Raw genomic sequence first — 15,121 nt, 5'->3', positions numbered from 1 at the left:
AACATACAACCAGCTTCTTAGCATGACTACTCACGTAAATATCACATTCCATCAGGCTCTTTCCATGCGTGTCTCCATCTTGGTTATAACTGAATATCATTTTTTCTGCTTTTGTCATAATGTACACTGTTCATTGCTTTTGCCCACCGCTTTATAGTTTTCTTTTTTGAAAACTTCATGTTTGTATTGTTATAGCACTGAAATTTCATCTTCAGTGTTCTCATGAGGATTTTGTTGTTGCTTTCAGAGAGGGTAGTTAGCTCTCACTTTCCCTTATTTTCTTTCTGGAATGATGACTATCAGGTAAGACAGAAGGTGTTCCTTTTTCAGATTTTCCCTAAAAGAGAATATGGATGGTAAATGTGCCCTTTTAAAAACAAAACAAAACTTTAACATCTTTACCTTAAAATATTTAAATCTGAAGAGTCATCTTCTCGTTATTGTCGTTTGTTGACTAAACTGACTTCTGATTTGATGTTGTGATATTTTCAGATATTGAAGTACAAAAAATGAAAAAGGCTGTGGAGTCTTTGATGGCAGCAAATGAAGAAAAGGTATCTAGACAAAATTTAAATATTTATGTGGATGTGTTGTAACACTATTTTGATCATTCCATGCATTTTCTGAGATATCCCCGTTTAAAAGAATATACCCTGAACACTACTGACGTTAAGGGGCAAACATCCTTCCTTCCTGCCTAAGTGTGCCCACTCTCCATGGTGGCAGTTGTAATTGTGGCTGTGTGCATAGGAATGGAGATCAGCACTGGCTCCACTGAGAATCCTCACTCCCCACCCCAACCCGTAACCCCCTTGAATTTAGAAAATGTTCAAGCTATCAGATCAGTTCTTTATATTCAGGTGACACATGAGAGAAAAGATACAGTCCATGGTACATCTTTTCTGTGGTCCCTGGAAATTCTGGGCTAACATAGGAACTCTGAAGGAGGTAGCCCATGACAACTTTAGCTTCATGGTCATGTTGATTTTCTTCTCCATGTTCAATATTTCCTTCACACTGCTGGCCTCTTGCACATCTGGGATTGTCTCTGCTCTCCTGAGTGGTAAGATGTCAGAAAAAGAGGCGCAGGCACCATGAAATCAAGTATGGCCCTAGGCTGTGTTTTAGCTTTGTTTGCCTAATGCCAGGGTCTCCAGGAGTTCTCTTCCTCTGGTTGCTTCTCACTTCATGCTGCTAAGAGCAGGGATGCAGTTACCCTCCTAAGGCAATGTGTTTCTTCGTGCATTACCTGACCAGCCATATATCCGGTGGGGAGCAACAGTCGGGTTCAGCTCCTGTCATCAGAACTGCTCTCTCCTCATGTCTCTTAATGAATAGAACAAGGAGGGATTTTCCCAAGAAAAAAATAATTTCAAGGAAGTGAAAAACAAGCAATGCCAAAGAACTTTGTTTTGATCTTTTTCTCTCATCATAAGTTTCTTTCTCTAATTCTTGCCTACTCCGTTTTACTTGTCTCTTTATTTATTTTTTGCCTCTCATTCTCTTTATTTGCTTTTTATTCCATGAAAATTAACTCATTGTCCTACCCACCCGAATATAGGTTTCTTTTTGCTAGTCTTTCCCACTGTTGAATAAAAAGAAAGATCATTAGCAAGCTGCCCATATAGCTTTTATCTAAGAAAAAAAAATCACTGACCTTTATTTTGTTTTAATTTTTTCTCCCTCAAAAAGCAACAATAACGAAAACACTCCCCATGTTGAATGAGGGCTTACTAGACGCTCAAACCGCTACAGGAGCACCAAGAGTGACATAAATTCTTGGTGGTTCCAGATGGCTTCAGAGAGGGCACAGTTGAGCAAATTTTGGGGAAGAGCACAAGTTGTTCATCAGGAAAATGAAGGCTTCTAGGCAAAAGATGCATGAGTGAAAACATGTCTCAAAAACCAAGGCTTAAAACAGCCCAGTGCATGCTGGGGAAGTTCTGAAGCATGAGATACAGGTGGAGGGGGATGTATGAGGTTGACAAAAGAGCTGCAGTGAGATGGTAGAGGACCTTGCATGCTAGGCTAATGATTTGGGGTCTTGGCTTGTAGGCTTTGGGCAATGACATGATTAAATAGCCATTTTAGAAAGCTAATTCTGGTGGCAGAATGGAGGGAAGAATAAGGGTGAGAGAGCGAAGGCAGAATAATTGAGAGGCTGTTAAAATAGTGTAGGTGAGAAATGAAGAAGGGTTGAAATAAGGCAATGGCAGTGAAGTGGTCAGGAGGGAAGAGATTTTAGAGAAATTTGCAGGTTGGTGAGATTTTAAAATCTTTGGATTTGAGAGTAAGTTTCTGGTTTGGGCAATGGGGTGAAAGTTGGTGCCCACAAAGAATTAAGGGAATCCAAGCAGTGGTTCAAGGACTGGGGGCAAATAAGAGCTTACTTTTAGGTATATTCAATTTGATGTGCTCATGGGCTGTTTAAAAGGAGATTTCTCATAGAAAGTTGGAAAATGAATCTCAATTTTAGATTAATGTAGAATCATAGATTGGTGGAGAGTGAACCCCATCAATTTTAGGAGAAATAAAGAACTGTAGATTGGTGAGCACTAAACTTTAGTTGATATGTCAGTTAGCTTTTGCTCCATGGCATATCACATTTATTATTTCTCATACTTCTGGCGATTGACTAGGTGGTTCTTCTGGTCTGGGCTGGCTTAGTTGATCTCTGCAATTAGCCAGCATCTGGGATGGGGCTGGATGGTCTAGGATGGTGTGACTCAAATGTCTGGGTGATTGACAGACCAGTCTAGGTTGGCCCCAGCTGGGCTGTCTTCTCCAAATGGTCCCTCATCCTTCAGTAGACTACCCTATGCTTCTTCATGTAGTGGCCTCAGGATTCCGTAGAGCAGCAGGAGAGGGCAAGCCCCAGTGCACAAATAATTTGCAAACCTTTCTTGAATAATATTTGTTGATATCTCATTGGCCAAAGCAAGTCACATGGTCAAGCCCAAAATCCCTGTGGGAGGAGCTAGGGAGACCATCTTTATTATAATCCACCACAGTGAGGGCATGGGAAAAAGAAGAGGGTAAGGACAAAACCTTGAATCTCTAACATTTTATACTCCGGGTTGGGAAGATAGTGGGGGTTATAGAAGTAGAATATCTATCTGGTCAAAGGATTAAGAAATCAAAATAGAAGAAAAGAAAGAGTAGAAAGAAAAGCAAAAGAAGAAGGAAAGGGTGGGGTCAATGAAGTGCCAAATTGAGGTCAAATTAGAAAAAGGATGAAAAGTGTTCATTGTTTTTGGTAGATAGAAGGTCACTGATGACTGAAGAGACTTTGGTGGAGTGTTTTGAGAAGGGAAAAGCCAGATGGTGATTAATGATGGCTGATAAAGACAGCAGGTGTAGATCTTTTTTTTCAAGACCTGACTTATAAGTTGGAGAGGAGAGTAATTAAAGTTGATTTTTTCCTTGTTTTTTTGTTTTGTATCTTATTACCTTGTTTTGTTTTTGTTTTTTAAAGATGGCAGCTGAAGGATAGGATCTCTAAATTTAGAGGTACTTTTTCTATGTCTCTGATGTATGTAGGAAAAATATTCTAGATATTACCAGTTTTACTAAAGTCTAGAAGTATTCTTTGAATAATGTAAATAATTCATGTCTACTTATTCTTTGTGTCACAATTACTTTTACTGTTTTAAAATCATAGTATTAAAGATGATAATTTATTTTGTTAATAGGATCGGAAAATAGAAGATCTTCGACAGTGCTTGAACAGGTACAAGAAAATGCAAGATACAGTGGTATTGGCCCAAGGTAAAAAAGGTAGTGTAGCTCTAAAGGTTTTTCTACTTTACTTAATTTTAAGTGGCTATGAACTTTTACATTTGGCCTCAGTTTTGTTCATGGAGCATATCGTTATCCCAAATTAGATAGCTCATTCATTCGTTCAACAACCGTGGCTTAGCAGTTAAGTGCGTGCACTCCAATGCTGGCGGCCCGGGTTCGGATCCCGGGTGCACACCGACGCACTGCTTCTCCGGCCATGCTGAGGCAACGTCCCACATACAGCAACTAGAAGAATGTGCAACTATGACATACAACTATCTACTGGGGCTTTGGGGGAAGATAAATAAATAAAATTAAAAAAAAAAATGATATTATTAGGCACCTGTTCTCTGCCAGAAAGTGTGTAGGCTAATGAGCATACTGTAGATTGGTTGGTCAGGCAGAGCCTTCCTAAGGAGTTGATTAGATAGCGTTCCAGAGAGAAAGAATAATAGCATGGCAAGAGCCTAGGGGAAAAAAGAACTTGGTCTGCTTAAGAAGAAGACCAGTGTGAGTGGAAGGTAGTGAGCAGGGGGGAGAGTGAGATAAGATGAGATCATAGAGGTGAGTGCTGGCCAGGTCATGCAGGTGAGGAGTTCGGCTCTTACTTGAGCCCACAGGGATCCACTGAAGGGTCTTAACAAGTCCATGTCATGATTTTTGTAACAAATGGACCATAGTGGGAGGGAGCACCGTTGGAAGGAAGGAAAGCCAATCAGGAGACTCTTGCAGTATTTTAAGTGGAAAGATGTGGTGGTACTGATTGGAAATATATTTTGATGTTAGAATCAACAGGATAGTGTGATGAATTAGATAAGGAGGGTGAAGTAGAGGAAAGAACCAAAAAAGATCAACATTTCTGACTAAAGCAACTAGGCAGATGATGGTTCCATTTGCCAAGAAGGAGAAGCCTAGAGAAGGAACATTGGAATGTTCCTTGTTAAGGGGGATTGTCTTCAGCTTTGAATGTGTTAAGTTAAAAAAACAAAACAAAAACCTGTAAGACGTCTAAGTAAAGATAGTTATGCATTTTGCTGTATTTGTTATTATTTTATCTGTAGATGGCCCAGTCGGCCATCCTCAAATGTGGAAAACCTTTGCGAGTCACTCAAAACAAACAAAAGTATTAAGAACTTTGAAAGTTCTTTTGTTTATTAGCAACGCATAGGTGGGGTTATTTGTTCTAAATATAAGCACTGGAAATAAACAAGTCTTTTGAAAGGTACTCGTGAAACACTCCGACGTTGAAATTTTAGTTGTGATGAGTTCACAAACAAAATCCTACTTTGGACCAGAATTTTGGGGAAAAAATGGATCTTTATCTTTTTGTCCACAGGGCCTGGCATATATTAAGACTTCGTAAATATCTGAATGAGCTAATGTACTTCTGAGTATCAATGTTGATTTATGGCAATTCTCATCACTCTGCATGTCTATACCTTCAAAAGAGTCTTTCTTTAAAGGAATATTGCAAATTTGCAAGTAGTTAATTTTTACATAGGTATAGCATTTAAAGCATTGATTTTATAGAATCTCAACATTGTAATTCTTATGTTTAAAAATCAAGGAAGAAAGATTAATCCTTATAATTAGGCCATATTGTAAAACATGTAGCAAGTAGAAAAAAGGGGTAAAAATCACTTATAATTGCATTGACATGATCACTATTGGCATTTTCATGTATTTCTTTCTAATCTTTTTTCTATACATATGAATGTGTAGCTAAATGAGGTAGTTTTTAACTATGTACAGCAGGATAGATTTTCATAAACCATTGAAAATGATATCTTGTTCCAGTGAAGAGTTATATAAACAGTGATTTCTCATTAGGATTTATATTTACCAAGTTAATCCTCATACAATTCTAATAACACCTAAATTCTAATAAAATTAGAATAAAAGCCTAATAAAACCTAAATTAAGAAGCTATGTCTAGTTTAATATCTTTAAGCAAGTATGAGATTTACCATTTTGTATTATTCAAAGATTAGAGTTTTAAGCATCATTCTTTCTGTTTTTAAGAAAGAATTTATGGCACTGTGTTGCTCTGCACTTAATCCTTTTCATTTTTAGAGATGTGAAAAAATTCTCAAAGTTTCTGCTTTGCTGGATATGTGGTTTCTTTTCTTCATCAGGCTGTTCTTTCTGCTTTAAAATGAATGGAATCAAGGGATCCTTTTGAGGAATCAAAAGATCTTCTATCTTTTTTTCTTTTCCTTTGTTCCTTTCTATGGTTTTTCAAGAGCACAGTAGTGATGAAAATTGAGCTATCTAAATAGTGATGCTGTTGCTATTCAGAATTGGTTTGTTGTACCACTGGTATTCCTCAGCATGGTTATTTATGAACTGAAATTTGTAAAGTCCCAAATTTTGAAACAAAATTACAGGAGGGTTACTGAACTAAATTAACTTTTAATTTCAATTCTGTGAGTCCCTGATTGTGTCTATTAATACCACTATTAATTAATACCTCTGTAAATACTGCTGCTGGATACTCATGTGGCCCAAGAGCCCCTGGGCTTCAGACGCTCACAGTTTAAGATGTTGTTTCCTAGGTCCCATATTGTTGTTTTTCAAGTGATGCCAGAAGTTGCCTCTTTGATTTTTGAGGATCAGAAAAATTTTTACTTTCAATGTAATTGGGATTCTTATCTTCCTCCAAAAGTAAAATATAAATGAAAAGCTGCTGTTGACCTCTTTTTGCTTTGTCTTTTCCTAGGCCAAGATGGCGACTATGAAGATCTGCTCACTTCCAGTTCTGTCTCCACTTTGCTGGATGTACAGGGTTTTAGTGATCTGGAGAAAAGTCTGTCACCTATACCAGTAATAGGATCTCCCAGTCATGACCCATTTAACACAAGTGTTTCAGAAGAGGTATTTACAGACTCTCGATATTTTCTTCATGTTGATGAGACTGTGTCATTGAAACTTGCAGTGCTGTTGATAGCGTGAAAGACATGGGTTTTTGTCTCGGTTCGATTACTCACTTGGTTTGACCTGGCAGTTTTTGTGTCCTATAGGTCTTTATTTGATATGTTTTCCTCCTCTCTTTACTACATAAATGCCTTGGGCAATGTCAAAATTGCTTATAATTCAAGAAAAACATATGAATCCCTTGGAGATAGATGTCATCTTAAATATGAGATTATAATCTATTTATTAAGAATAAGTAGGGAATAAATAAAGTGGGAATAAAGTGAGATTATATAAAGAAATTGATTTTAGTCACTTCTGATGGTGACTCTGAGTGATGATGGAATAAATTTCCCTCTGATTTCTTTAGACTTGGAAAAAGCAACTGGAGGGAAATAAACAGTCTTAAACTCATTTATTTTACTCTCACAACAAACTGGCAGCAAAAGCTGTTTACATTTGCCATTGCATACCGCTCCAAAAGTTTGTGGCTTGAGTGACATTTATTTTGCTGACAAATCTGCGATTTGGGCAAGGCTCAGCAGGAACGTCTTGTTTGCTCCACTTAGCAGCAGCTGGAGTGGCACAAAGGCTTGGGCTCGAGTCATCTGAAGGCTACTTGTTCATATAATCTGGTGGTTGAGGCTGGCTGTTGGCTGGGACCTCAGCTGAGGCCCTGGCTGGAACCACTACATGTGACTGCTTGGCTTCCTCACAGTATGGGGGCTGGGTCATAAGGATGAGCATCCCAAGAAGAGGACTAGGCAAATCTGTATACCTTTTATGACGTATCTCAGAAGTCATGTAGCATCTCTTCTGTAGTCACAGGCCCACCCAGATTCATGGAGAGGGAACATAGACCCTACCCCTTGATGGACAAATGACAATATCACATTGTAAGAAGAAGACGTGGGATGGGATATATTGGTGTAACCATATTTGGAAAATGCAATCTGCCCCTCCACTCCCTGGCTACAATAATTTACATCTCTCTCGCATGTCAAACGCACTCATCCCCTCTCTAAGACCCCTCGGTCACATTCCACTTTAGGCATCAGCATCCCAGTATCTTGTCCATCCAGATCAGGTCAAGATGTAGGTGAAGCTCCTCAGGTACATCTTCTTGGGCACAGCTTCTTGAGTACCATTCCATTTGATTTAAAGAACCAGGAACTCAAAGAACAGGCTGTCTGTCCCCCACACAGCTGGCATACAATGGTGGGATAGGTGTAACATAACTGCTTGTAGGCACTCCCGTTAAAAAAGAGGGAAAAGGCAAAGTACACAGGCATCACTAGTCCATAGCAATTCCAAAATCCAGCCAGGTACAAGATGCCAGTTCCTTTGTTAGCTAGGGCCCAGTCCCCTGGGCTCGCAGTTCTTCCTTCTAAGTCATCCTTCCTTTTCCACAAGAAGAAGGAAGCCTACATTTGCAGATGAGTAGTTTTCTGTAAAAGTGTCCATACAGATCCAAAGCCGCCTTTTCATTTTCTACTGTCTCTGTCCTTTTCAGTCTAATATTTTAAACATTTGGAATTTCTTATGAGTCAATTTATAGTCCACTCCATTAGATAAAATCATATCCACAAATATGTTCATAATAAGCCTTTTTCTACCTTAGGTTCCTTGTAAGGTTACTGTGGGCTATCCCTTTATTTTTAGAGTTTTTCATCTTTTTGAAGAGTTCAATGAGACAGCACCACCTTAAAATCTTCCTGAGGTCTTAACAAAGCCACACCCCTGGCTTCATCTTAAGACTGTTTTCCTGACAGCACCTGAGCTGCATTTTTACCCTGAAACCATTCCTTAATTTTAATGTAATGTGCTGTCCAGAGAGACTAGGCATGGGAAACAGTTTTTTGTGTTTTTTTTGTGTGTGTGAGGAAGATCAGCCCTGAGCTAACATCCATGCCAATCCTCCTCTTTTTGCTGAGGAAGACTGGCCCTGTGCTAACATCTGTGCCCATCTTCAACCACTTTATATGGGACACGGCCACAGCATGGCCTGACAAGCGGTGCATCGGTGCGTGCCTGGGATCTGACCCCGGGCCACCAGGAGAGGAGCACGCGCACTTAACCACTTCGCCATTGGGCCGGCCCAAACAGTTTTATTTTTAAACTCAACAGTCTTGGCTCCCTTACATTTAACAGTTCCTTCTTTGGTTATCTCTCCTCTAATGTTTTACTATAGCTAGTGGGAAGAAACCAAAGAGCATCTGTACTTTTCATATCTGTTGCTGATAATTACATAACAAAATGAAATTTGAATGGAATGAAAATGAATTCAAGGAGAAAACAATTAACATTTCTCTCTTAAATGTAAGAGAGAGCTAAAATATGTCGTTAACAAAGAATTAGTGGGTCCGAGGATTGGATGAAGGTGGTCACAAGATACAAACTTCCAATTATAAGATAAATAAGTACTGGGAATGTAATGTACAACGTGATGACTGTAGTTAACACTGCGGTATAGTATGTTTGACAGTTGCTAAAAGAGTAGATCCTAAAAGTTCTCATCACAAGGGAAAAAACATTTTTTTCTTTTTCTTTTTTTTTTTTTTCTTTCTATCTATATGAGGTGATGGATGTTAACTAAACTTATTGTGGTAATCATTTTGCAATATATATGTCAATACCTTAAACGTATACAGTGCTATATGTCAGTTATATCTCAATAAAATTGAAAGGAATTAATTAAGGAATAAAAAATATGTTAGAGGGAAAAATCCAGTAAATGTTAAATATATGTTTATGTTGAAGGGAAAAATAACGCTTGATAGCCAATGAGTGTGCTGCATTTATAGAGAGAGGCTCCTCTTACATGTAGGATACACCCCGATAACCTCATATCCTTTAAAAAAAAAAGACTTTGCTATGTGAACTGTAGCTTAATGACAGGTTTTTAGTCTGGAATAGAATGATTTGAGGATTGAGGATATTCGGCCACATTTTTAAAGAAAAGCTGAGCAGGCAATTTGAGGTTGGAGTTAAAGTTCTAAAGTTTGAAAGGAAGTCAAGAAAATGGGTCAGTCTGCTAGTGGAGCTATTGTTTCCCATGATTAGGAACCCAAAGAGATACAAGAACTTCAGGAAACAGGGATGATGGCTAAATAAGTTGCCTAGGATTAATCATAAGTATGCAAACTGAAAAAAAATGATAATGAAATAATCTCCTATTTTATAATAATATGATCACATTTTATAACCTTTTATAGTGTCCAAGGATGACACTCAATAACTGAAACTGAAAAAACAATGCTGAGTTTATTGCTTATTTAAATAATATAAGTGAACTTCGTTGGTCAAGGACGTGTTCTTCAAGCTGATTATATGTAGGGTTTTCAGGATGCTTGGAGCTCAGAGACGGGTGGACTTGCAGAGGCAGGACTGAGTTGACATCAGCTGTATGTGGTTATGAAGGTGAGACTGTTATTGATGGATTGGCATTTAGAAGCCTGTTCACTGGTGTGAGTCCCTGCCAGACTGGCTGCCTTTCACAAGTGAAGAGCTGTCACAGATTGGTTGACTTGCAGAAGTGAGTTCACTGAGGCGAGTTTTGTTCTTTTTTTTTAACCGGACTGTGTTTTCAAGTGTTTCATTTATTAGTTCCTGTTGTGGCCCACAATCTAACTGCTTTATGGTTATCAGAAGTTATTGAAAACCAGAGTATAAAAATTCTCTCACAGAGTCCATCCTTAGGATACACAAGGCATTTGTTTGAGAAAATGTATTATGCTTTTTGTTGTCGTTGTTGCTGCAATGGTAATATCAAGCAAAGTGTTTTAAGTGGTGTAGCCATAAAGTGCATTATAATTTTTTTTAATTACACTTTTCATCAATTCTGTTAATTGAAGTTGCTCAGCTTGTTCGCATATAGAATAATAATTGACTTGACCGATGTTCTATATTAGGCCAGTAGTAGAAATTAAAGTGAAAATAGTGCTTTGTTTACAAAACACTTTACTCAAATCTCATCATAAATCATTGCAACCTTGTAGGGTAGGCATTGTCATTCTCATTTTACAGAGGAGACAACTTATGTCCAGTGAAGTGACTGGCAAGTGTATTAGAGCCAAGATTTCAACCAGGGCTTAAAGTTGTTAGGATTTACTATTAACTTATCTAAGGGTTTTTTTTTTTAATTATTTTATTGAGGTCATATTGGCTTATAACATTGTATAAATTTCAGGTGTACATTATCATATTTCAGTTTCTGTATAGACTGTATCGTGTTCACCACCGATAGTCTAGTTTTTATCTGTCACTATACATGTGTGCCCCTTTACCCCTTTTGCCTTCCCCCCGCTTCCACTCTGGTAACCCCTAATCTGTTCTTCTTTTCCACGTATTATTTTGTCTTCCACATATGACTGAAATCATGTGATGTTTGTCTTTCTCTGTCTGGCTTATTTCGCTTAGCATAATACCCTCGAAGTCCATCCATGTTATCACAAATGGCACAATTTTCTCTTTTTTATGGCTGCATAGCATTCTGTTGTGTATATATACCACATCTTCTTTATCCATTCATCCGTTGATGGGCACTTAGGTTGCTGCCACGTCTTGGCTATTGTGAATAATGCTGCAATGAACGTAAGGGTGCATAAATCTCTTTGAATTGTTGATTTCAAGTTCTTTGGATAAATACTCAGTAGTGGGATAGCTGGGTCATATGGTATTTCTATTTTTAATTTTTTGAGAAATCTCCATACTGTTTTCCATAGTGGCTGCACCAGTTTTGCATTCTCACCAGCAGTATATGAGGGTTCCCTTTTCTCACATCCTCTCCAACATTTGTTATTTCTTGTCTTGTTAATTATAGCCATTCTGACGGGTGTGAGGTGATATCTTATTGTAGTTTTGATTTGCATTTGCCTAATGATTAGTGATGTTGAACCTCTTTTCATGTGCCTGTTGGCCATCCATATATCTTCTCTGGAAAAATGTCTGTTCATATCCTCTGCCCGTGTTTTGATCAAGTTGTTCCTTTTTATGTTGTTGAGTTGTATGAGTTCTTTATATATTTTGGAAATTAACCCTTTGTTGGATATATGATTTGCAAATATTTTCTCCCAGTTGGTAGGTTGTCTTTTTGTTTTGTTGGTGGTTTCATTTAAGGATATTTATTATATCTTATTCACAATATACAGTGTCTTATTCAGAACCAAGTTCAAAAATTACCTTTCTCCAGAATATTTTCTCTGATTAACACTTCTAGATGTTTATATCCTGAAACCATTTTATAAATATAAGAACAGAGTTCTAAACACGTGTATGAAATTTTATCGATAGACCGTTTAATTATCTTATTTTTTGTCGCTCTGTGGCTTATGTTTTGTTTGTTTGATGGATTGATTTTTGACTTTTTATTATTATATTACAGTTCCACACCAGCATCTTGCAAGTTTCGATCCCTTCATTATTGCCAGCATCTAAAGGCTTGGAAACTTCTGAAAAAGCGAAATTGCCTCCTAAGCCAGAGATTTCATTTGAAGAGAAGTACGTCATTTATGACCTAACATTGTAATATAAATGTCCAGAAAAGTAGATCAACCAAAAGCAAGGGTGCATTGCGTTTATTTACAGACAATAACGTTTTACCCAGAGAAGCGAGAAACAGCAAGACACGTGCCAAGGAACCCATAATTAGTTCTGTATTATTGAAATAAAAGGTGTGAAGCAGGAAGTAATTGGAGATGAGGCTGGGAGGCGTGGTGGTCAGGTTAGAGAGGGCTTTTAGGAAACTTGGATTTTATGTCCTAGGTCACAGGTGGCCATCAAAGGGTTGCAAACAGAATTGCAACGGTCGTGCACCTGAGGCTGTTTGGAACGTGGCCGTGAAGGAGACAGGACAAAGATACAATAATTTCTTCATAGGCAAATAGAATGTGGGGGGAACATATTCCCAAATGAACTGCCTAATCTTCCAATTAGACCAAATAAAATACAATAGAATATTTTTTTAAAAGATAGAAATAGCTTCCCTTACACAATTTTTTGTTTTTTACAATTCTGTTCACTTAGAATATATATGGTCTTTTCTTAATGAAGCTCATAAATACTAATTTTTTTATATTTTAGTGATGGAAAAATAATCCTTGGTGCTGCTGTTGAAACCCAACTGTGTGATAGTCTTTCGTAAGTTGTATTTTATTGAATGTGAAAAATGTGATTGATACTTGGGAGAGAGGAAGCTTCTGTTACACTAACAGTAACCAGTATTAAAAGCAGGTGACTCTGAGGCCTGAATAAATTAATGCAGCTGTAATGATTGGGTGGGGGTAGGGGTGGGGGTTGTGAATTAATAAATAAATACTTGCTCATTTACCATTATCTCCTGCCAGGTTTTGCAGAGCTTTAGCCTTCCCTCATGTGTTTTCATTTGAAGTGCAGTACTTTTAATTTCATTTTTGTACTGACATATTTCGAATGCAAATCTAGCAGAAAAGAATCACAGAAAATGATGTGATGGCTGGAAAGCCTGCAGTGGTTTTTTGCACTTTCAATTTAATAAGCTGACCTAATATCTATGTTTATCCAAGTTAAAGTCTGGATTAAATTAGGAAAATCTATTTTCAGAACAGTGCTCGAAGATGAGATCTTTTCTTTTCTCTCCATTATCTTTTACTTTATTTGGTAGTCAACATTTCTAGCAACTTACTTATACATAAATACATGAGAAATGTATTTTAAAGTATTTAAATGTTTGTATATTATATTATTCTATTTCTTAGAGGAAAGAAGTTGCTTTTTTCTCTCTTTTTAAGCTGGTCACATATTCCTGCCTTCAATCTTTGAGTAACACTAGCTCTATATATGCTAATTATGTGAAAAAGAAAATCTCTCCAGATGTTTACACTGTCACTTTGGCTTCACAAGGAGAGCAAATGGATTATTTTAGGCAGCAATAGGAATTCCTCCATTATGCTTTGATTAGAACTATAAAATGAAATACTTTGCCAGACTCAGAAAATTGATTCCTTTGTGAATTGAAAAATAAAACTTTCATCCTTTATTTTAATTAGAGGGATTATATATAAATAGTACATAAGTATTTAAAAAGTTCTGGTGTAAATGTATACATGCCAAGAATGCACCACTAGTCCATGGGAAACACTGGTTTATTTTCTTTTTTTTTTTTTTTTTTTTAATGTTTTAGGAGACAGTCTTTATTTTATTTTATTTTTTTTAATTTTTTGTTTATTGCAGTAACATTGGTTTATAACATTGTAAAAATTTCAGGTGTACATCAAATATTGACATCACGGAGATAGTCCTGAGTGTTTTTCTAGCTATTTTAACGTGTTCATGACATTTAGAGTTACTGGCAGGACAGTTAACCACCCTGCTTTTAAAAGAACTAAATGTTATAATTTAGTTAGGCACTTGAGTGACAAAATCTGAATCCAGATTTTCTTTCATTATCAGGATTTAACGCACACACAATTTTAGTTTTTTACCAAGATATTTTACTTAGACACAGTGACACCAGAGCCACTTATTATTAATACTAATTATCATTATTGTTATTTTTAGGACTTCAAGTCTGCAAAAGTCTAGCAGCCTGGGCAATCTGAAGAAAGAGTCGTCAGATGGGGTTGGTTCTGTGTTTTTTCTGTCTGTTACCCGGAGAAGAAAATATTTAGGAGTCTTCATCTTTTCCCATTTTGCAAATAAAACTCTTAAGAAGAACTTGTGGTTTCTCTAAAGGAAAATTATTAGATACCACAGTTAATGGTAAATATTAAGAAGTATGAACATGAAGGACTGAAAGTAGTATGTAAAACCAAAAATGGAGACTAATAAAACATTATAAAAAATAAATGAAACTGAGATTTTGTAGCTTAGAAATAGATATAAATTTATTTTAAGTTATGGAATTATAAGTGACAAATTCTGAATATATAAAGGATTCCTGTAACAACCTTAAATTTTGTTGTTGTTTTGAACAGGAAAAGGAGTCTATTCAGAAGCCTTCAGAGGTAATTTTTATGTCCAGATTACAACGTAAAAATATTTAGGATTCCAATATATCTATTAGACTTCTAATACATAAGATTGCTTAAATGTCTCCAATAAACCAAAACTTCTCAGAACCTCCAAAACATGCTACATGAAGAAAGGCAGACACAAAAGATCACATATTATATGATTCCATTTATGTGAAATATCCAGAATGGATACATTCACAGAGACCGAACACAGATTGGTGGTTGCCAGGGGTAGAGGAGAGAGGAATGGGGAGAAACTGCTTAATGGGTACGAAGTTTTACTTTAGAATGATGGAAATGTTTTGGAACTAGATAGAGATGGTGGTTGCACAACACTGTGAATGTACTAAATGCCACTGAATTGTTCACTTTAAAATAGTTACTTTTATGTTATATAAATTTCACCTCCTCGATAAATTATTGAAAAAACAGAAACA

At 36.9% G+C, this 15,121-nt stretch overlaps 1 protein-coding gene across 5 annotated transcripts in view; it reads left to right on the top strand.

The window, feature by feature from the left end:
* PPFIBP1 (PPFIB scaffold protein 1) overlaps window positions 1–15,121 on the top strand; it is a 166,780-nt gene that overhangs the window by 134,743 nt on the left and 16,916 nt on the right. For 4 of the 5 annotated variants that reach the window (XM_087442633.1, XM_087442635.1, XM_087442634.1 and 1 more), the window contains 7 exons: window positions 493–554; window positions 3,693–3,777; window positions 6,500–6,654; window positions 12,077–12,192; window positions 12,775–12,831; window positions 14,230–14,290; window positions 14,646–14,675. In XM_087442633.1, the coding sequence (XP_087298759.1) occupies window positions 493–554; window positions 3,693–3,777; window positions 6,500–6,654; window positions 12,077–12,192; window positions 12,775–12,831; window positions 14,230–14,290; window positions 14,646–14,675 (566 nt within the window). The remainder of the gene's footprint in view (window positions 1–492; window positions 555–3,692; window positions 3,778–6,499; window positions 6,655–12,076; window positions 12,193–12,774; window positions 12,832–14,229; window positions 14,291–14,645; window positions 14,676–15,121) is intronic. The other variant, XM_087442636.1, reaches the window with a different exon arrangement.

This window comes from Ceratotherium simum, chromosome 17 (assembly GCF_057802395.1).
Source record: "Ceratotherium simum simum isolate JZ-2026a chromosome 17, ASM5780239v1, whole genome shotgun sequence".
Taxonomy (NCBI): Eukaryota; Metazoa; Chordata; class Mammalia; order Perissodactyla; family Rhinocerotidae; genus Ceratotherium; species Ceratotherium simum.
Note: the sequence above shows the minus strand (reverse complement) of the source record. Positions and strands in the feature narration are given on the sequence as shown.